Genomic DNA, 22,627 nt, shown 5'->3' on the forward strand with positions numbered 1-22,627 from the left:
ATCCTCCCACCGCAGTGCAGAGTCTTAACCACTGGGCCACCGGGGAATTCCCCCTCAGGAGTCTTTCCTGAAATATCCCCTCACTCCCACCCATGCTCCTTTCTCTGGGATTCCACAGATGCAAGTGAGCACTCCTCTATCCCAGCACTGGTAAAATTGGCAAGACTGCAATTCTTTGGTCTTTTACTAGTGTTGCAGAGAAGAAGCCAATTCTGAATCCAAGTTGAAACTATTTCTTTGACTTGCTTTTTTGTTGCTTTTGTTATTACAATCATAGATAATTGCCTGCCTCAGAAGACCCTGCCAGTTTGCCTGATTGTAAACTAAAGAGCCTTTGTTCAACTCCTAGAGAGATAATCTGACCCTGCCCACCTGTGAATAGCTGCAACAAAAAGAAGAGATTAACACCCCCCTTCCAAAGGCTGCCCATTCCCTTGTAGATGTTTTGCAAGACTAAGACCCTTTCACAGTCTAAGGGAGATAGTGTTACAGAGTACAAGCTCCCTCTGCTCGCCATAAAACAGGCCTATGAATCTGAGAGAAGTGTTGAGGCAAGGAATACGACTTTATTTGGAAAACCCATTGACAGAGAAGACGCCAGACTAGTGTCTCAGTTGATGATGGATAGGGAAGCCTGGCATGCTGCAGTCCGTGGAGTTGCAAAGAGTTGGACATGACTGAGTTGGATGGACACAAACTGAAGACCCTTTCACTTTATTTCCCCACTGCCTCTCCCTCTCTTTTCTGCCTTTGGATTTTAGTTCCTCATTGCTTCTTTCTCTCTGATTCTACAAAAGAAACTGGCATCCAGACTTCAACAAGATGGTTACTCTCAGAGAGTAGGGGCTTAATTAATAATCTGCTAAGGGTCTTACAGATAAAGGCCTTTTATCTCTTTTATCCAGGCATAAGATAGGGTCCAGAGGAGAAGTCACTTATTGAGTACTTATTGTGAATGGTCACCGGGGGCCTTGTTCTGCAGATGTTCTTTTAGAATTACAACTGTAAAGAAAAAAATGATGCCTGCCATTCTGGTTCTACAGGATCAAGGCACTGGTCACTGGAGTCACCCACCAACAGTGTACCCTGAGTGGGGATGAAGGGAAAAAAAAACAACCACAATGTTGCATTCTCTGCTTTGGATACTAGAGTCCCTAGATAGTTAAGATACCTATCTAAGGAAGAATTTTAATGACCCCAGATTCTTGCATCATCCCATTAAGCACTAAAGTCACTAACAGTTATCTTTTTCTGTTTAAACACGGGTTTTTTTCCCAGCCAAAAAAAAAAAAAAAAGATCCTGAATATTCTGACTCCTCCCTTATCTCTTTGGAAGCAGTTCCTCATAGCTATCTGAGAGGCTATGGTCCTCAGTAAGGTACCCTAAATAAAACTTAACTCACAACTTTAACATTGTGTGTTTTTTCTTTCAGTTCACATAATCTTGATTTCAGGATCAGAAAATAGGCTCAGGAGGGTCTTCCCTGATGGTCTGTGCATGGGTGCATGCTCAGTCGCCCAGTTGTGTTTGACTCTTTGTGACCCCATAGACTGTGGCCTGTCAAGTTCCTCTGTCCATGGGATTTTCTTTCTTTCTTTTTTTTTTTTTTGTCCATGGGATTTTCCAGGCAAGAATGCTGGAGTGGGACTTCCCTGGTGGCAGAGTGGGTAAGAATCTGCCTGCCAGTGTAGGGGACATGGGTTTGATCATTGGACTGGGAAGATTCCACACGCCCCAGAGCAACTAAGTTCCTTCGCCAGGACTACTGAACCCTCGTGCCTAGAGCCTGTGCTCTGCAACGAGAAGCCACCACAGTCAGATGTCTACACACCACAACAAACAGTGGCCCCCGCTCACACTTGCTGCAAGTAGAGAAAGCCCAGGCACTGCAACAAAGACCCAGTGCAGCCAAAAAAATAATAATAAAATAAATAAAAATTTTAAAAAATACTGGAGTGGGTTACCATTTCCTACTCCAGGGGATCTTCCTGACCCAGGGATCAAACCAGAGTCTCTGGAGTCTCCTGCACTGGCAAGCAGACTCTTTACTATTGCACCACTTGGGAAGCCTGGTGGTCCAGTGGTTAGGAATCCACCTGCCAATGTGGGGTGCATGGATCCCATTCCTGTTACAGAAAGATCCCCCCATATGCCTTGAGGCAACTAAGCCTGTGCGCAGTAACTATTGAGCTGTACGCCCTGGAGCCTGTGCTTCACAAGAGAAGCTGCTGCAATAGAGAAAGCCCTCGTAGCAACGGAGACCCAGCACAGCCAACAATACATAAATGGGCTTAGGATTGTCAACTACAAATTGGCACCTGCCAAGAGAATTTGCTGGGCTTCCCAGGTGGTTCAGTGGTAAAGGATCTGCCTGCCAAGCAGGAGACACAGGTTCAATCCCTGGGTTGGGAGGATCCCCTGGAGAAGGGCATAGCGACCTACTCCAGTATTCTTGCCTGGACAATCCCATGGACAGAGGAGCCCGGTGGGCCACAGTCCGTGGAGTTGCAAAGAGGTGGACACGACTGAGCAACTAAGCTCCGTGCTGCCTCTTTGGAGCAGTCTATCTGAGCTATCTGAGGTGCTCTCTTCCAGGCAGCAGTCCTCATTTTGCACCAAATAAAACTTAACTTGCCACTCTCACCTTGTGCATCGTTTTTAGTCAACAGGAGAAAGAACCTTCAGTAAGGCTTGTGTGGGGCTTTTCTGTGTGCATCCCTACTGTCCACTTTTTCAGGGGGCAAATGTGATTGCTAGATGGAAAATGAACTCCCTTGAAATAATCCAGGCAGTTTCAGAAAGTGAAGGGTACTTTCTGGCAAAAGGGGCCAAGTGCAGAGAGCATGAAACAATGTCAGGAGACCCAGCCACATGCTGCAGGGTTTTGTAGCTCACAAGGACTCTGTGATCCAGGGGAAAATTGATACTGCCCCAAATTGTCCTTTCCCCAGTGCGTTCTTGTTCCTGTGCCCGTGCTTTGGGAGAGGACTTCCTCATGATTTCAGTAGTTGCAGCTCCCGGGCTCAAGAGCACAGGCTCAGCGGTTACGATGTATGGACTTAGTTGCTCTGAGGCATGTGGAATCTTCCTGGACCAGGGATTGAACCAGTGTCTCCTGCACTGGCAGGTGGATGGATTCTTTACCACTGAGGCATCAGGGAAGCCCTATCCTTATGTCTAGGGCTTCCCTGTGGCTCAGATGGTGAAGGATGTGCCCATAATGTGGCAGACCTGGGTTTGATCCCTGGGTCAAGAAGATTCCTTGGAGAAGGGAATGGCTACCCACTCCAGTAGTCTTACCTGGAGAATCCCATGAACAGAGCAGCCTGGCAGGTTACAGTCCATGGGGTGGCAAAGAGTTGGACAAGACTGAGCGACTAACACTTTCACTTTCCTCAAGTGAGTTCTTTGATCTCACATGGAACTTACACTGAAGGTGGCTGGGGGAGTTAGCCCTCCATAATGTCTACCATCCTAAATAACCTTCTATTTAAGTTATATACAAATAAACACACATAGTGTGTGTGAGGAGGGGGTGATTTTAAAAACATCTTTAAAAACAAAAACAAAAACCATCTTTAATTGGTCCAAAATACAGTCAAGTGGTAACCTTATTATGCTTTCTAGTAATAAAAACATTGCTTTCACTAATGCTTAGCATGCAGATGAGCTTCTAGATAAGTCCTTGGGCTCTTGTTTCTTAAGCCTCACTCTGTGAAAGAGGGGGACAGGCCCTGGAGATCATAAAGTGCTTCCTGTTGGGTTTGGAATCAGGAGGTGCTCAGGTTGTCCTGACTGTCTAACTGTGTTCTGTGTTCTGTCAAGTCATCCCACCTCCATTCGGAAAGGAACTGTGTCAACATGCTCTGAATGACATTCAGTGGCAGTGTCAATCTACAGCTACTAGCTTGAGATAAGCACCTTAAATAAAGTCATTCTACCAGCAGTCTTGGCCTAATGGAAAAAAAAAAAAAAAAGGCAAAAACATGGACTTTGGAACTATGTAATCTCTGCTAATATTACAAAACTTCCCAGAACCTATTTCCTTGTCTCTAAAATGGAAGACTAGCACATTCTACCATTAGTGGCTTCGAGGGTTCAGGCTACTGGTCGAAAGCCTCAAACCCAATGTTCTGCACTTAGTTCTCTACAGGATCTCTGACTCTAAAACACCTACTTTGCTGGTCGAAGTAACTTCAGGCAGGAAATGTCTTATTCTCAGGGAATTCTAAGTTCCATCTATCGCTACATTCCTTGTAAAGAATCTGCCTGCAATAAGGGAGACCTGGGTTCAATCCCTGGGTCGGGAAGATCCCCTGGAGAAGGGAATGGCTACCCACTCCAGTATTCTTGCCTGGAGAACTCCAGGGACAGAGAAGCCTGGTGGGTTACAGTCCATGGGGTCGAAAAGAGTCGGACACGACTGAGCGACTAACACTTTCACTTTCTTTTTACATTTGCAAATTTTAAGTTTTAAACTGGAAAAGTGCACCTGGCTTAAAAGCATAATTGTCAAAGATGATCATCATTGGTTTTTGTCTAATAATGAGAAAAATGGGAAGCAGCATTTTTTAAATGTCCTTTAAAGTAGGAAACTGATGCAAAACACCGCGCAACAAAACAAGTAAAATATGTAGATAGATAGGCAAAGAAGCATCACCAGCAAGCGCTGGCCGCTGGGAGTCGGGAGGAGTGGAAAGACGTGATCTCTCCCTGTAGTTTTGTATTTTGAGTTTTCAACAATGACCACGTACTGCTTTAAAATCGGAAAATCCTGGTAAGTCCTGGAGGACTTGGGAGGAGCGGCAACAGGCGGATGCGGGCGGGACCGGGGCGGACCCCAGCGCGTCGCGGGGCCGGCGCGACGGGGCGGGGCGCGGAGACCCAGCCCTGCCCAGGCCGGCGCGGGCAGTGCAGGATTCGCGACACCAGGAGGCCGGCGACGCACCGTCCGGAGCGCCAGGCAAGCCAGGGGCCCCGGGGCCGGCGGGCCGGCGGGAACCGGACCGGGACTAGGCGGCGCCCCAAACTTTCTCGGAGTGCGTGGCGGGCCGGAATGGGGCTCTGTCGCCCTCACTTTTGAGTTTCTCTTTCTCTGCGCGCCCCGGGCGGGCGAGTGGCGCCTGTTTAGCTTTGGGAGCCCAGCCGCGGGGTTGTGGGTGCGGGCGATCAGACCGGGGTCTGAGGGTGTCCCGGGTCCCTGCTTCCTATCGCGGATCTGTCGCCGGGCGTGTCCACAGGGCCAGCCCCAGGGTGGCCAGCTGTGCGTGGGATAAAGGGTGTCAGGGGCCTTCAGCTGGTGGGAGGGGGAGGGGAGGCGGCCCGGGCCTGGCCTCGGCCGCCTCTGACGCCCTGGTGCCAGCTTGGGTGTAGACAGGTGAGCGAGTATTTGAGTGAGGAGAGAGCCGGTGAGAAGCCCCGAGCAGCTCACATCCTTGGTGTGGGGAACCTGTCACCTCTGTCACCAGGCCTTTGCCTCAGTCCCCTCTCCCCTACACTGGTCTAGCCACTTCCCTCAGGCTGGGTTCTGAAAACTACTGGGAAGTACTCTCTTCCTTGTGGCCTCTTTGGGTGGGAGTAAGAACCAAGCAGGAAAATGGGAGCCGGGAGAACCCTGGAGACAGCAGGAGGGAAGTGGAGGCAGGCTGTTCGGAGGCTTGGCCCTGATCTTGTGGGTTTTGCTCTAGCTGTTGTCTTCCCCGGGGGTCACCATCCCCTCTGACTCCATAGCGGCCTCTGGGGTTGGGATTGCCCCGAGGAACCTGGTCATGGGATCGGGGGAGGTGGGGGTAGGCCTGGGAACTAGGGTCAGAGCCAGATGTCACGGAAGGTCCCTCGGGTGTCCAGTTCTCTGGGGCTCTGAAATATTCATCTCACTGGTGAGCTTTGGTTTCAAAGCTGGCGCCTCTGGCTAGGCCAGTGGTGGCAGGAGGAGCCAGGAGCCCTTGGGGCTGCTTTGTGTGGGGCAGGGGGGCAGCCATACTTCCTCCTCACCTGCCTGCTCTGTCTCTCCACGAGGCCCCAGAGACCCGGTTGCTAACTTAAAAAGTGGTGGGACCACACAAGGGGTCAGGGGCCCTGACTTCCTCTCTTCTTGTGCACTGAGCTCAGGGCCTCACCTGTAAAAGTGGTCACGTCAGAGAGGTAATGATGGGGTACACCTCCAGTGTGGGGAGAACCTCACGTCATGAGCTGGGGTAATAGCCACCTCAGCTCTGCCTCCTCCCATGGGAATGGCTCCGCTAAAGGGCAGTTACATCCCCCAAACTTGTCACGCTGGACCCTTCAGAAAGAGCAGAAGCCCCAAGGAAGGGCCTCATACTGTGTGTCTTTAGAGAGCCGCACCGGGAGAAGAAACTCATATAGCAACTGGGAGAGAAGGTCTCTGCTAACCATATGGCTAATCCTCATGTGGGCTTTCTGGAGTATTCTGTTGGGAATGCAGAGGAAGGGAAGGCCCTGACGAACTCTTCCACCCCTAAGATTCTGGGGATCTGGGCCCAAACCTGGCTCAAATTAAAGTAGAAATGATACCCAGAAGTCCACAGGCCACAGTGCTGGGTACCTGGAGTATAGTCAGTATACTGGTCAGGGAGGAGGATGACCAATATATATATATATATGTAAGTCCTTGTTCTTATATGTGTGAAAGTGACAGTGATGGTCACTCAGTTGTGTCTGACTCTTTGCGACCCCATTGACTGTGGCCCACCAGGCTCCTCTGTCCATGGAATTCTCCAGGCCAGAATACTGTAGTGGGCAGCTGTTCCCTTCTCCAGAGGATCTTCCCAACCCAGGGATCAAACCCAGATCTCCTACACTGCAGGCGGATTCTTTACCAGTTGAGCTATCAGGGAAGCCCGTTTATATATATAATAATTGGTGTTTTTTCCTATTACATGAAGGTGATGTTAGGAATGGCAGCCTCCTGGCTCTATGCTGCTTGGAGATGCCCCCAGCCCTTTGCAGTGAGTTCCACTTTGGAGTTTAGAGCAGCTGTGTGGGGGTGGCAGAGAGGAAGAACCCTCACAGAGGATCAGGGCATTGAGTTGGCCCTACAAGTGAGGGGGCACACCTGGTACTGAGTGTGGCTGTTCCGAGGGGCTGGCTAAGGACAGGGGTTTAACAAGATGATGAGTTAGGACATGAATCATTCCCAGGGCTATCTGTAAAACAGAGGTGGCCCGGTCAGCAGCCCACAGGATGGCAACTAGGTGTGCCTGTATAAAAATGTTTCAGGCTTAAGAAAGTTGGAAGGAAACAAAGTTGAATAGCTTTGCTCACTGCAGAACTTGGAAGCTTCCTATGCCATGGTGTCTAACGAATTTCCAAAAGGGGATATGGATTCTCTGTTTCTGAGCTCATCCATGACCATCTCCTGGGACAGGAGATCTCCTGGCGGGGAGAACATCTCCTCGTGTTCTTTAGAGCAGCCTGGGAAATACCTGGCTGGATGATTCTAGCTTTCTAGAGTCCAGAGAGGTAGGAGAGGGAGTTGTGGCCACTCCCACACCCAGGTCAGACCCTGTGCCTCAGCCTCCTCCAGACCGGATGAGGATGAGGATGAGGCTGAATCTGGCAGAGACTCTTTAGGAAGCAAGACATTTTGCCCTGAAGGTTTCTGCTCTGGTCTGTTAGCTGTTCATTCAAAAGCAGACATTCTCAGAGTCTGAATGGACTTTGATCATTTGGTGATGGTAAAGAATCCTCCTGCAATGCAGGAGACCCAGGTTTGATCCCTGGGTCAGGAAGATCCACTGGAGAAGGGAATGGCAACCCACTCCCAGTATTCTTGCCTGGAAAATCCCATGGACAGAGGAGCCTGGCAGGCTACAGTCCATGGGGTCTCAAAGAGTCGGACATGACACTTGTTTTATGGATGAGGAAACTGAGTCCAGAGATGTGAAAAGACCCATCTCGACTCTCACAGTGGAGTTAGGACCAGAACCAGGACAAGAACTCAGCTCCCTGCGTTGTAAGCCAGGGCTCTGACAAGGATTGACTTTCGACAAGGGGAAAGGAATTGGTATCAACGAGAGAAAGGTCTTTGCGTCCTCAGTCCGCCCAGGTGGTGGTGTTGGCTTGTTCTGGTGGGGGCCTCAGGGACTTTGCCTCCAGGCAGGTGTAAAAGCAAATGGTACCTTAAGTCAGACTTCAGATCTGGGTTCAAACCTTTCTCTGCTGTTTGCCTGCTCCAGGACCTTGGATCAACTTCTGTCGAATTTGTTTTCTCATCTGTAGGGTGGGGATAAGGATTGCACTTCATAGGGCCCTTGTGAGGAGCAGACGTCCTTGGTATCCAGTAGTCAAGACAGTACTTGCTGCTCTAAGTGGTTCTCTTCCTTCCCTGCCCACTGCAGGAGTCGGGTATATCTCCCTTCTCCACTAGGGGTTGTTAATTATCTGTCTGCCTCTCCCCGCCTCATTTGGGAGTTGAAACTGAACTGAACTGAAAAGGCAGGAGAAGATGAAACACAAAGAAGGAGGTGGATGGGGCTGTGTTTCTGAAGCTGCATCCGGCCCGGTTAGTGCTGCTTGCTTTCCTTATCTGGACGTCCTAGCTGTTCTGGGTTGACTGGGGTCTCGGAAATCACCCACATTCATGATGCTGAAGGGTGATGGGAGTACTGGGTGCCTGGGTCTTCCCATGGCTTCCCCTTCCTGGGAGACTAGAGCCACCTTCTCAGTTTCGGATTGGTTGGAGACCAGGGCTGGGAGGGAGGTCTTGAGTTGGCAGCCTTATCTGTTTCTGAGCCAGGAGGGCCAGGAGAACTGGGGGAGGGGGCTGGTTGTGGCTCCGCCTCCGGGGTGTGTGCGCTGGCGTCTGTCTCTGAGTTCTCTCTCTCTGAGTTCTCGGACAGTGGGCAGGGCTGGGAATGAACGCTCCAAACCCATGACCAAGAGGGCCTGTCACTGCCTGGGCAGGAACTTCCTCGGCTCTGGGATTTCCTGGTTTGTCAAATGACCAGAGGATTTCTAAAGTTCCAGCTCTGACGTTTTCAGTTTTCAGATCCTCTTGGTTTCATCCTGTTGACCCCAGAGGCCAGGCGGACAGAAGGATAAGTTGATTCTGGGCCCTTGGTCTGTGTGCGTCAGACCTGGTGGTGAGCCCAGCCACTCCTGGGTGGATCCTTTTTACTCCTCTGCCCTCCTGGCCCTGTGCTGGGTTAGGAGGGCCAAGTGTTTTCTTGGAGGGGAGTGGAGAGCTGGGGGGTGTTGGGGTAGGGAAAGGGAGAGGAGGCTGTCACGAGAGACCTGATCACAGCGGGCCAGGGGCTTTGCTGCTGGGTGGGGTTTCCTGAGATACTCACCCTGAGCTATTCTTTCCACTTTGGCCCTGGGCACCCGTTCCTGGCAGAGAGCAGCACGGGTTGCCTGGACCAGTCAGCTGCTCCTTTCCACCCCTCCCTCCAGCACACACCCTTTTGCTGTAAACCCAGTAGATCCAGCCTCCTCTCAGCAGATTCCAGAGCCTTAACCCTTCAGATGCCCTCCTCCCAGGGAGCCTAAACCTGGGCCCCAGCTGGCGGGGCACACACTGGCCACACTGAGACAGCACCAGGGAAGGAGCTGGCTTCCCCGAGGCTGCCTCTGAAAACCTGATAGCCAACAAGTCCTGTGTTTGGGCCCTCCCACTTCTGATGGCTGGGTCTGGGGAGCGTGTAGGAGAAAGGAGAGGTTCTGGCTCCTTCCCGATGGGTCATGAGAATGGGGATCACAAGAATGGGGAGCAAGCTTAGCTCTAACTTGACAAGGGTGTGTGGAGTCTGAATGCCTTGATAAAAGGCATCGTGAGGAAGCATGTTGTAATGATTCAAGCTCTTTGCCACAAAACAATCTTGCTTCCTGTTGTGGGAGTGTGTTCAGTAGAAACTGAATGCCTACTGTGTTTTAGGAAAATTCAGGCTTCTGATGGGGCGCCTGGAAGGTCCATTTTAGCCCCTGGAGACCAAGCCCCTCCGTTAGCTACCAGTGGAATTCAAATGACCTGATTCCTGGTTTCTAGTCTGTGGGCATTAAGTATCTGCACTCTATCTCTGTATCTTTTCCCACATCTTCCTCCCCTTCCCTTTGGATTCCACTTTCTCCTGCTGCTCCTGCCTTTAGTCAGAGTCATGAAAGTAAACTCTGACAGCTTCCCCCTTTCCCTACTCCTGGTCACCTGCCAGCCCCAAACCTCATCCCTAGCTGAGGCCTTGATGATGGGGAAGTGGTCAGAGCCTCACGTAGGTCAGGCCGTGGCCAGGGAGCAGGCTCAGAAGCTGCCCATGCTGGCGGCCCTGGGGTCCGAGGTTTCTGCCCATCTGGTCCTGCTCACAGGGGGTGTGACTATGCCTAGCCACTCCCCTGACTGGCCTGAACACTCTCCGTCTCCTGCGCACAGGCCTCTACACCAGAGAGCTGGGATGTAGTCCTGGGTCCTGGCCCCTGCTTTGTGGCCAGGGACAGGTCCCTCCATACTCCCCCCTTCCCCGCCCCGAACCTCTCCCCCCCTTCCCCGCCCCGAACCTCGGTGGACTGGCTGCTAAAGGGAGGGGTCAGCCTGCCCTAGGTCAGCAAGTTTCCTTTCAGTGCTGACGTTTTAAGAATCTCTGTCTCTGACCACCCTCTTCTCCTGGTGGCTGCATAGAGTTTGGGAACCATGGGGCTGATGGAAGGGGCTGAATGGTTCAGCGTGCACTTGCTGTGAGCCCTCTTTTGTCAGTAGAGGGGCTGAGATGGGAAGCTGAGAAGTGACGAGTCGATCGAAAGGGCGATGAGGATGAAAGCAGAGAGGTTAAGAGCTCTGGAGTCTTTGGGAGCTGAGTCTGGCCTTTATCACACCCTAGCTAAGTCACCTTGGACAAGTGACTTAATTCTTCTAAGCTTCTATTTCTTTATTTGTAAATAGGGATAATAATATATCCACCCTATTGGGGAATCATAAGGATTTAATGAAATAACAACTACAGGTGGTGTTCAGGTACCATTTTAAGTACTCTACACATATTTTCTCATTTAATTGTTATAACAACTCTGTGGAGGGTACTGTTATAGTGTTAAATCCATTTTCCAGGTGGAAAAACTGAGACACAGTGAGGTAAACTGGCTAGTGCTGGTCTCTGGTGAGCATGAGCTGGTGGCCGAGCCCCCAGAGAACTGGACTGTGAGCTGCTGCGCTCCCCGCAGGTCTGGTTCCTCTGAAACCAGAAGCATCACAGCGAGGGGCGAGGGAGGGCAGAGGGCATCTCCACGAGTCAGCGGCCCACTGTGCCAGGCCTGAACCGTGGAGTCCTGGGGGCCTATCCAAGGCCGGCCTCACGCTCCCTGATTTACCCGCTGGTTTGGGGAGGGACCTGTTTGTCTGGCTTGGCTTGAGGGGGTGGGGCAGCTGGCTGATCGGGCAAAGGGCAGGCCCCACATAACTGGGCTCCTCAGATAAGTCCCAGGCCCAGAGTCTGTTAGAGCTGGACATGAGCTGAGGGATCATCTGGGCCTCTCACTCAATTTCACTGAGGGGCACCCTGAGTTGCTGACAGGACCAGGTCATGGTGACATCAAGATCAGGCGGCCAGCTGGGGCCTCCGACCACAGGGTCCTCCCTGCCAGTGTCTCGTGGGCTGTGTTGAGCCTGTTGTCAGCGGGGCCCGGGGCAGTAATGACAGATAACCCTACTCCGCGGGTGGCCTGCCCTTCCCGCTTCCTGCAGATGGGGCGCTGTCTTCCTGGTGGAGTTAAAGGGGTGTTTGGGGAGAGGGGGTGGTAGGGGGAGGAGACTCTTGCTTCAGGGGAGGAGGATGCAGTTTCTCTTCCTTCCTTTTTTAAGAAAGTCTGTTAAGCAGATATGCATATTGTAACTGTTTATGCTACCCTGACATAAACCACAAATGTTTTAAAAAACAGTTACTCGCTCTGTTTCTTGAACTCACACCACTCAGTGCTGGGTCTCCCTGTTTCCCTCCGCTCCATTTGCTCAGAGCGCCCTACCCCAACCTGTGGGGCCTTCACTATGGCCCATGGTTTGCTGTCACACCCTCACTGTCCTTATTTCTGACCTGACGCACTCTTGCTGTCTGGTCCGTTTGTTCTGGGAAGATGGAGAACAGCTTTCCTCAAAATAACTCATTTAGAGACTTGGCCTGTCATGTGAGCCCTCCTCCCCCCATCCCTGCCACCTTCCCCTCTGTGTTATCCCAGTCGAGACAGAAGAGTTAGTTAGGACAGTCCTTTATCTGCTCCCTGAACTGGCCAGGGGGCCCTAAAAAGAGGGATCTGTTCTGCCCTTCTGGCAGAGCCTCTGGGGATGTCTGCTGACCTTGACCTGGGCATGAATCCTCCCTGTGGGGACGTGAAGGAAGGTGTGCCCTTGAGAGATGGTCTAGGGGGCGGCTGTGGCCCTCTGAAGGGGCCCAGACTCTGTCAGGGCTCGGACCCTTCCAGGGACCTCCTCCTCAACTTTTCCCAAGCCCCCATCTCTGTCACTTCAGAGGGGGACACCAGGTCCAGAGGACATTTATCTGGCATAAGAGGCATAAAGAGCACAGCATAATATAGAGCACACCTAGACTTCCCTGGTGGCTCAGATGGCAAAGACTCTGCCTGCAAAAAAAAAGAATCTGCCTGCAACGTGAGAGACCCTGGTTCAATTCCTGGATCGGGAAGATCCCCTGGAGAAGGAAATGGCTACCCACTCCAGTATACTTGCCTGGAGAATCCCATGGACAGAGGAGCCTGGCGGGTTACAGTCCATGGGGCCGCAAATAGTCGGACATGACTAAGCAGCTAACACTTTCACTTTCACCCAGGACCCGGAAGACCTCGGCTCTTGTACTATTAAATGTGCTAGTTTTGTGATCTTGGGAGTCACTTTACTGCTCTGGGCCTGAGTCCCCCAGTGGAACTGAGCACTTGGGGCCGTACAGCCTGGGGGTCCCTTCGGGATGTTTCTGGGGTTCCCTTCCCCTCCTTCCTCTGCCCTTCCCCAGCCGTGGGGCTCTCCTGCCTCAGAGAGGGCACTGGATGGCTCTGGCATCACTCCTCAGCGTTTTAACCTTTCTCAGCCGCCAACCCTGGGAGCAAACAGGCAGGAATCCCAGGGCCGCCAGGGCCTGGCGTCTTTCCCTCCCCGGGGGTTTGAGGGCCCTGAACTCCCTGTCATTCTGCTCCCTGGCACGGCCCTGAAGCGACTGGTGGCAGCCACAGGCTGTCACATGCCTGAAGCGCCTCCTCGGCTGTAATTTGAAGGAACCAGAAAGTCCTGTCTCCAACCTGCTTTTCTGTGCAGCCTCCCAGCCCCCAGGGGTCAGCCCATGTACCCACATGCTCAGGCCTCTCTGGCGGCCCCTGACTCAGCCTGACACCTTCCACAGCCCTGTGCCCTCCTCCTCTGGGCCTGGCAGCTCCAGCCCTGGGACTGGCTTGTTGTCTTCCACTTGGGGCCTTGGCTCCTCCCCAGCTCTGCCTTTCAGGCCTGGAGCTGCTGCCAGCTGCTGTGGGGGCTGGGCTGCTCCCTTCAGTGGGTCTCAGCTGGCTCTGTGACTCGCCAGTGGCTTTGCTGGGGTCATCGGGCTCCTTTCCTGGTCACTGGAAGTGATCACTTAAGAGAACCCCCTGCTCTCATACCACCCATGTGACTGCTCCCCCCCGCCCCCCCGCGGCTCCTGACCTAAATCCCCACCCGCTGTTCTCCAAGGGCAGGAAACTGCACAGTGAGGAGGGGCTGGTGTGAGGGCAGAGGGGCAGGGGCTGAGCTGGTGGGGTGGGCGGGACTGTGGGGGTGGGAACAGTGGCCTGCGGGGAGAGACTGAAGGTGTCCTCTCTGCAGAGGCAGGGTGGACTGGGGCTCAGTGAGCTGGGCCTATGCACTCATGACTGCTTTTCTCATCTCTGCTTCAGGTCTCAGCAGCTGGGGTCTCCCCTCAGCCTTTGAGCTATCATGTCCCATCCCAGTGCCCCTCCTCCATATGAGGACCGCAGCCCCCTGTACCCTGGTTCTCTGCCCCCAGGGGGCTACGGGCAGCCATCTGTTGTGCCCGGGGGATACCCTGCCTACCCACAGCCTGGCTACGGTCACCCTGCTGGCTACCCACAGCCTATGCCCCCGGTCCACCCGACGGCCATGAACTATGGTAAGTCCCTGCAGGGCAGCTGAGGGTGGGTGGGAAGATGCAATACTGATGAGGCCACTTCCTTTCTTTCCTTCTTAACTTCCTTCATCTCCTTTTTCATCTTCTCTCTAGCTCTCTCCTTCTGTTTCCCCATCTCTGTTACCTCTCTGCTTTTTCCTTCAGCTCCTAGCCGCCCCCCACCCCCCACCCCCAGGCCACCTGCCAGCCCCTTTATTCAGCGAGAAGACTGAGTCTGTAAGACACACACCAGAACTTACACATCAGATAAGAAAGTGGCTGGTGAAGGAATTACTTCAGGAGGCCACTTCTGTTTTCCTGCTAGGCAGTTGCCACCCACCCACGGCCCTCTCTTCTTCAGGAACTGCCGCTAAGAAGGAAACGGCAACCCACTCCAGTATTCTTGCCTGGAGAATGCCATGGACAGAGGAGCCTGTCAGGCTACAGTCCATGGGGTCGCAAAGAGTCGGACATGACTGAGCAACTAACACTTTTCACTTTTCACTGGAACCTGAAGCAGTTTTTTTGTTTTTGTTTTTAAATATTCTCAGTGCTGATGGATCCTCATTTTTTAAGGTAACTTCTGGTTTGCAAACATCCAGAACTCGTTTGGATGTTTGATAAACGTCATGGCTGGTAAATCTGGTCAGAAACGATATTAGAATGTGGTGAGATTTTCCTATGTGGCTCGCCTCGGATTTTGAAAGCAGTTCCCAGGGAGGCATTTGAGGAATGGCTTTGAGCCCCTGCAGCATCTCTGGAACCCTGGAGCACAGCCAGCTCTCATCAGACCTTTCGTGTTCTGGTGCGAATGCCGGCCGGCACATCAGTCACGTTCACAACGAGGCTTTGCCCTGTGCACAGATAGCCCTGACGTTTCTGTTTTCCCAGAACCCTAATGCTCGCCTGATGGAGACCACTGTCTGCACACCTGTCCTCCATCCTCTGCACGCATGCACTGTTTCCATCTCCCTTTCCTTCCTTCGATCCCCGAGTCCCTGCTCTGACCCTGCCAGCTCCTCTGACCCACACCTGCCTGGCTTCTTTAAGATGGTGTTCCCTTGACGGCAGGAGCGGTGGGTGTTCACACTCCTCAGTGGAATCATGCTGCTGGAGTGTTCACACCTCAGCCCCCTCCCAGCCAGGGACACACCACTCCCTATGGTATCCACTCAGGTCGCTCGGGGGGCACCCGGAGGAACTGTCTGGGGAGAGGAGTTCCTGAGTTTTGGCTGGAGATCCCTGAGACTGTTGAGATAGTGTTCCAGAGGCTTGGGGATTGAGGCCACAGGTCCTGGGTCCCCTGTTGGTCATATGTCATCTGTCCCCAGGCCCAGGCCATGGCTATGATGGCGGAGAGAGAGCAGTGAGTGACAATTTTGGATCTGGAGACTGGGATGACAGGAAAGTCCGACATGCCTTCATCCGAAAGGTGAGATATGGGCTGGTGGGCAGGTGAATCTGGGCCACTGGGGCCGTGATTTGGCCCATTGATAAGAAGAGGGGCAAATGTGGAGTCCTGCCCCAAGCCACAGGTGGGAGGCTTTGCACCAAGGCCACAGAAGTGGAGCCCAGAACCAAGGTCACCTCCAAAACTAATTGAGCCCCATTGCCAAAAGCCCCCCTGATCATTACTAACAAGCTTCCTGACTCCCAATTAGGCAAAAATGCCCACTGCAGTAAACACCCTATAGTGCCTCAACTAGTCATCGAACGCCAACCTTCCAGGAATTTTGTCTTGAGGCTATAAAAATTGGCTATTAATCCATGAAAACTGTCGACTCTCCCTGGCTTGTCAGGAGTTGTCGGCCCGCTGAGCTTGCAGTGCCCACTTTATCTGTGCTCTTCGTTCTCAATAAACTCACTCCTTTCTGCAATACTCTGTGTCTGGAAATTCTTTTCCATCCTGTGCTGGCTCAACAGGAATGGCGGTCCTCTGGTCCACACTAGCCCTGCACTCTCCTGAGGGAACCCCAGCTCCTCTAAGCTATGTTTGCCCACTTTTGCTTCTCTCTTCCTTGCCCTCGCTTTGGGGGGCAGGTTCAATTTGAACAGCCCTGCTGAAGTGTTCTGCCCTCTGCAAACTTCTTTCTCCTGTTAGACTGCAGCAATTTCAAGCCAGGATTGATTGCACGCACTTGCAGGCCCCTGCCCACCATCTCACCTCACCCCAGCACCTGCTCAGGGTAGAGAGATACCTGACCAACGTTCAGGCTGAGCCGCTGCAGGCGCAGAGGCCATACTCAGGAGTGTGGCGAGGCAGGGCAGTGAGTGTCAGTGAAGGCCAGGTGTTGGGCCAGAAGGGGAGATGTCAGGAGCAGCGGGGGTGGGGTCAGCCCTGCGGTGCGCACAGCATCTGAGCCAGACTCCTCACTGTGCTGGCCTCTGGCAGGCTGCAGTGCAGCTGGGGCGGGCTCTCAGGTGGAAAGGAAGAGCGAGCAGATCCTTCAAAATGAAGAAGGAACCCCTCCCTACCTCTGGAAGGTGGGAGCAGACCTAGGGTGGGAAGGTCTTTTGGGCTCCTTGGTCTCGGGGCTGGCTGCTTCCTGGGGGAAGGCCGGGAGCAGAGGGTGGTGACCGTGCTGTCCCGGTGTCTGTGTTCCAGGTTTACACCATCATCTCCATCCAGCTGCTCATCACGGTGGCCATCATCGCTGTTTTCACCTTCGTGTGAGTCTCTGGGCCTCTCTGCACAGCTGAAGGCAGCTCTGGGGTCCTGGGCTCTGGGTCCCCTGCTAGGAGCATGGCTGGGGTGGGTCCTCGACCCATGGACAGGAAGAGGGGCTTGGTTGTGGGTGACTAGAGAAGATGGGGGGGGGGTAGGGCCTCGGCAGGGGCGGACAGCCTGGGCATAACTCTTCTTGTGTCTTCTCTGCTCCACAGGAAGCCGGTCGGTGACTTCGTGAGGGCAAACATGGGCATCTACTACGCATCCTAGTGAGTGTGTGCTCTCCTCTGCTTGGGGGCCAGGAGAGGAGGGGTGACAGCTGACTAGCAGGGATCAGAATCTTTTTGGAGGGAGGGGTGCCCAGTTGCCAGCTGTGCTGGGCTGTGTGGTATGTGCCACTGAGTGTCAGTGTCGGGGTCTCCTGAGAGCAGGGCTGGGGGAGCCACGGCCGCGTGCATCCTGTGAGACAGGCCCCCGCTCCGCCGCCTCTTCCTGCAGCCTCCTCCCAGGCCAGGCCCCTGCTCTGCCGCCTCTCCCTGCGGCCTCCTCCCAGGCCAGGCCCAGGCTTTGGCCGCCTCTCTTTGTGGCTCCTGCGGCCTCCTCCCAGGCCAGGCCCCCGCTCCGGCCACCTCTCCCTGCGGCCTCCCCGCCCCTGCCAGGCCCCTGCTCTGCCGCCTCTCTCTCTAGCGGCTCCTCCCCGCCTCCCAGGCCAGGCCTCCGGTTACTGATGGCCTCAGTGCCCCTGGCCAGGGTGACCCTGTCCTGCTGGGCAGCTTCCCCTCAGACTTCTAGACGCCTTTCTGGGCCTCCAGCCTGCCGGGCTGGTGAGTGCCACCAGGCTGGGCCGGGAGGGGGCTGAGGGGCATAGTGGGCCTGAGACTACTTCCCGTTTTCTCCCCAGTGCTGTCTTCCTGGTCACATACCTGACCCTTATCTGCTGCCAGGCACCCAGGTGAGTCCCAGAGACTTAGACCATGGAAAGGGATGGTGGGGGGCAAGGTGGTGCACGCGTGCTATGTCGCTTCAGTTGTGTCCAACTCTTTGCGACCCCATGGACTATAGCTCGTCAGGCTCCTCTGTCCATGGGATTCTCCAGGCAAGAATACTGGAGTGGGTTGCCATGCCCTCCTCCAGGGGATCTTCCCCACCTAGGGATCGAATCCGAGTCTCTTATGTCTACCTGCCTTGGCAGGCGGGTTCTTCACCACTGGCCCACCTGGGAAGCCCCCTCATAGCATCTGAGTGGAGACTTACCAGCAGTGATGATGATGACAGTGAAGATGAAGAGGATGGTGGTGGCAGCTACTGGCTACTGCTCAGCTGGGCGCCAAGTGCCTTGTGTGTGCGGGATCTATTTAGCTATCTAGCTGTTATTCTTATAGCTACCCTACAAGATATGGGGCATTTTAACCCTTTAACAAATAGGAAGAACCCAAGGCTCAGAGAGGCCAAGGGACTTTCTCACAGTCACGCAAGTAGTCAAAGAGCTGCAAATGAATCCAGTTCTCTGTGGCTCCACAGCCCAGGTCTGTCCTGTTGCCCCTGCTGTCTCTGCATAGAACACGAGCAGGTCCCGAGGGCCAGGCCAGCTTCCCCTCCCTCAGGTCCAGGCCTCATTCTTGAGGTGCACAAGCCAGGAACTTCTTGAGACCTGGCTGGCCACACGCCACTAAGTCATGGTTTCTTTCCCTTCAGACGCCGTTTCCCATGGAACATCATCCTGCTGACCCTCCTTGTGAGTCAAAGGGCCGGGGGAGGGGGGAGGAGATGGTGAGGGAGGGCTGGGCCCAGGGAAGGAATGGGACCCTGTGGGGGAAGATGGTCCTGGCTCTCTCCCTGACCTGACTGCCCTCGGTTTCCTTGTGGCTGCCACTTTCCAACTAGGTGACACGTACCACCAGCTCTGGTAGTGTCCCCACCATGCCTCCGGGGCTCTGCGTGCCCCTCTTTTTCTAAAATTGATTTTAATTTTATTGTTTATTTATTTATTTGGCTGCACCGAGTCTCAATTGCGGCATGTAGGATCTAGTTCCCTGACCAGGGATCAAACCTGGGCCCCTGCATTGGAAGTAGAGTCCCAGCTGCTAGACCACCAGGGAAGTCCCTCTTTTTTAAAAAAAATATATATTTTTGGCCACACCACGGGGCATGTGGGATCTTAGTTCCCTGACTAGGGAACAAACCGGCACCCTCTGCCTTGGAAGTTTGGAGTCTTAACCACTGTCTACCTGCCTTGGCAGGTAGGGACGTCCCACAGGCTCTATTAAGTGTCTCACTCTGGTCTCTGTTCTTCCCTCAGACTCTTGCCATGGGCTACATGACCGGCACCATCGCCAGGTGCGTTCAGCGGCAGTCAGTACACGGTGGTGTGTTTTATAGGGGAGTGGGGCACCCCTGGGCTGGCAGCCCCTGTATGGCTGCATGCTGGGCATGGTACTTCCAGAAAGCTGTAGTTTTGAAGTCATTTGTGCGTGGCTTATGCCTCTGGCCTCTCTTAATTCCTTCCCTGCAGTGTGTATAACACCAGAGCCGTCATCATCGCAGTGATCATTACTGCTGTGGTGTCCATTTCAGTCACCATCTTCTGCTTCCAGACCAAGGTGAGAGCACTGGAGGGCAGGCCCTTCCCTGGCCACCCCATCCCCCTTTCTTATACAGACCTGACCTTCTGGGCCTGGCACTTAGCAGGCCTGAGAGGGCCCAGATCCTTATATAGGGGTCTCCCTTAGAGACCCGAAGCCCCTTCCCTTCACATCCACATCCACAACTCTGCTTCCTGTGTCTGTCCTTAGAATGCCATGGTCAGTCCTGAGTGCCCCAGCAGGCAGCATTGAGCCCCCTGGAGGAGGCAGGGCCTGGCTGGCCGGGCTGCTGGCTGTGGCCCATCTGACACGTGCCTCCCTCTCTCTTCCTGGCAGGTGGACTTTACCTCGTGCACAGGCCTCTTCTGTGTCCTGGGAATAGTGATGATGGTGACTGGGATTATCACTGCCATCGTGCTGGCCTTCAAATACGTGAGTGTCCTGGCAGAGCTGGTCGGTGAACCCAGTGCTCAGGGCAGACTTTCTGTGTATCTTGGTGCAGCAGGCCCCATGGGCCTCTGGACGGCTCTGGGTTCCAGAACCTCTCAGCTGGCTAGCCAAGGCACCTGTGCTGAAGCACCATTCTTTGGACTGGGGGATCATTGGAGACCCAGGTCTGGGAGCCATAGCACCTGAGGCCCCAGACAGCATCATGGGATTCCTATGAGAAGCAGCAGTGTGATCTGTCTGACAGCTGAGACCAGGCTCTCGGAGGCAGGTTGGCAGAGGAATCCAGAGGGCAGAGAAGATGGGCTCAGCTGGAAGGGACCTTAGGGACCACTGTATCTCTTCTTTGTTTCCAGTCAGCAGGGGGCAGCATGTGAGGCCCTAGGCTGAAGGAAGCTTTGTGGTGGGAAGGGGAAGCACATGAAAAGGAGAGTGAACATGACAGGAGCCTACCCATGTGACCATGGCTGGCCCTGCCTTGTGGACAGGTCCGTGGAGGGCTGTTGAACAAGGCTGCCCTGTGGTGCTCCCTGACTCCGCTATTCATCTGGTGGTTAGGGGGTGTCCCTTTTAGGCAGGGCTGCAGGAACATGGTCTAGTGACTGCTGACATGACTAAGGGTAAAGGTGATGAGGCTCTTTAGGGAGTGCATGGCTGGGCCTGCCCGTCCCAGAGCCATAATTCAACCACTCTTCCAGAAGCAGAGTGGACACCTCTGTACCTTGACTAACTGCAAATTGGTTTGGGTAAAAGATGCTATGATTGATTTCATATAGCAACTGGATGATGGCCTCTGTTTTCTCTGCCAAACGTGTTAGCATTCTTAATTTCTCCCAGGATCTGGAAGGCAGAGGTAGTTCTCTCATGGATCTTCCCACTTGGCCAGAATCCCAGTGGGGAAGATGGTCCTGAGGGTCTGCCTCACTCTGGGCTTTGCCAAGTTTTCTAATGCCATCCCTGTCCTCTCTCCCCAGGTTTACTGGCTGCACATGGTCTATGCTGCTTTGGGGGCCATTTGCTTCACTTTGGTAAGACCCTGCCCACTCTAGGAAGGGGAGTGGGAGGTATGGGACTGGGTGGGTGCTGAATGTAGGCTGCTTGAGAGGCAGGGAGTGGGGCCACAGCTGCCTTTCCCTACTGTCTGGAGGCTCCACGGATTTCTTGGGCATTCCTGTCTTTAATTCACATCGCTTGCTATGAGAATACTCAGCAAGCTGTATTCCAGAGATGACACTATTCCAGTGTCCCTCTCCCTTTCTGGACTGTGAACTGCTTAAAGACAGAGACCATGCCTTCTGCTGTTTGTTAAAGTGTTCCCTAAGCACACCTCATGGCCCTGAGGCTCCCAGGACAGGTCTGTGGACCACCGAGCCCCTGAATCCTCATGCGTGGCTTCTTGTCCCTGCAGTTCCTGGCCTACGACACACAGCTGGTCCTAGGGAACCGGAAGCACACCATCAGCCCAGAGGAGTACATCACTGGCGCCCTGCAGATCTACACAGATATCGTCTACATCTTCACCTTTGTGTTGCAGCTTGTGGGGAGTCGTGATTAAGGAGCACTTCTGGGGCTTTCCCTTCCCTAGGGGGCTGGGCCCTGTGACCCTGGTCTGGGCCTATACCCATTTCCTTCTCCTCAAGTAATGCGCCCATTTTTCTTTCTGTCCAGGGATGGGCAGCCTCTCTTGCATTGGATGTATAGGTATCTGATGGGGCTGGAGGAACTAGGGACTAACTCTTGCCCTTAGTGGACAGAGCTGGGCCAAAGATGTGTGTTTTCCCTCCATCCCACTACAGGGCACCAAAGCCTTAACAACTGGGGTTGGAGTGGGGTGAAAACAGCCTGTTCTGTAGCCTAAAAGGGAACATGAGAAGGAGAAGGGACTTCCTGGTGTTTCCCCTCCCACTCCTGCCATGGGCTTCTGGGCTTGACAGCTGGAACATTTTTCCTCTCTCAATCCCAACAAAGCCAGAGAGCTGTCCCCTGCCTCCTGGACTCATATCTTGTACTTTTTTGGCAACCCTTTGGCACCTTTCAACACAGGAAGGTAGAGGGGGTTTGTCTCCCCTGCTTCAGCCCCTTCTTTTGATAGCATATATATAATGATCTTCGGGGTTAGGGGTGGGGAGGAAGAGGAGAGTGAGCAAAGTCAAGCACTGAGGCCAACTGAGAGCAGCATCTGTCCAGGGCTTCCTCAGGGCTTGTGTGGTAGAGAGCAGGCCCCCTGGCAGTCATCTGGTTCTCCGAAGCTGCCTGGGGCTTCTCTGGTACTTCTGAGATCTCTATAGTCAGTGGGACCACTTGCTTCCTGTGCTCAGGCTTCTCAGAGCAAAAAGTGAAGGCAGAAGTCAGGAGATGGCGTGGTGTGTAGGATCACAATGGCCAGGAAGTAACCAGGGTGAAGACAGCCTAGAATGTGGGCAGGGTCCCCCATCCTGTCTGAGAGATATGGAAGCCTACGTGGTACCCAAGGGGCTTCCCTTCTGCTAAGGGGAGGGCCCTGAGAGGAAGGAGAAGCCCCTCTCAGTCTGTGAACTCACGCCAGGGGATTTAAGATGCCCCATCTCTCCAGCCAACTACCGCTTTCTTAATGACACCAAGTGCCTCAAGCTGGAATGGGGAAGGGGGACAAGGGTCACTCTATGGGGTGGGGGTGGAAACCAAATCAGCCCAAGGATATATTTAGGACTTCTTTATTAAGTATGTGGTCCTAAATATATCCCACAAAGGAACGTAACTAGAAATAAAGTTTTATGTTTAGAAGGTAAACCCCTGTTTGGCTCTGGTTTTCTTCACTTTAAGGGGTCAGTTCTTGGAGAACATC

The 22,627-nt window shown here is 53.6% G+C and overlaps 2 protein-coding genes across 3 annotated transcripts in view; one reads left to right on the forward strand and one right to left on the reverse strand.

Annotated features, from left to right (window-relative positions):
* Positions 1-22,627, reverse strand: part of PNKD (PNKD metallo-beta-lactamase domain containing) — a 69,614-nt gene that overhangs the window by 43,724 nt on the left and 3,263 nt on the right. The gene's annotated exons all lie outside the window — the stretch shown is intronic.
* TMBIM1 (transmembrane BAX inhibitor motif containing 1) lies at positions 4,813-22,572 on the forward strand. Of its 2 annotated transcripts, none has more exons than XM_043910077.1 (12): positions 4,813-4,964; positions 13,877-14,109; positions 15,438-15,538; positions 16,712-16,776; positions 16,990-17,043; positions 17,676-17,726; positions 18,470-18,509; positions 19,074-19,111; positions 19,287-19,374; positions 19,693-19,788; positions 20,778-20,831; positions 21,212-22,572. In XM_043910077.1, the coding sequence occupies exons 2-12, from the start codon at positions 13,917-13,919 to the stop codon at positions 21,356-21,358; spliced, it is 927 nt and encodes a 308-aa protein (XP_043766012.1). In that variant the 5' UTR covers positions 4,813-4,964; positions 13,877-13,916; the 3' UTR covers positions 21,359-22,572. The 2 variants fall into 2 exon arrangements, with proteins under 2 accessions (XP_043766012.1, XP_043766014.1); XM_043910079.1 differs by lacking the exon at positions 4,813-4,964 and adding an exon at positions 8,407-8,525.

The sequence above is a fragment of the Cervus elaphus genome, chromosome 8 (genome assembly GCF_910594005.1).
Source record: "Cervus elaphus chromosome 8, mCerEla1.1, whole genome shotgun sequence".
NCBI classification, from domain to species: Eukaryota; Metazoa; Chordata; class Mammalia; order Artiodactyla; family Cervidae; genus Cervus; species Cervus elaphus.

Coding starts and splice junctions, on each gene's coding strand:
- TMBIM1 (XM_043910077.1), top strand. CDS start 13,917: ATGTCCCATCCCAGTGCCCCTCCTCCATATGAGGACCGCAGCCCCCTG. Junction 17,727..18,469: donor ATCTGCTGCCAGGCACCCAG/GTGAGTCCCAGA, acceptor CTTTCCCTTCAG/ACGCCGTTTCCCATGGAACA. Junction 19,789..20,777: donor TCGTGCTGGCCTTCAAATAC/GTGAGTGTCCTG, acceptor CTCTCTCCCCAG/GTTTACTGGCTGCACATGGT.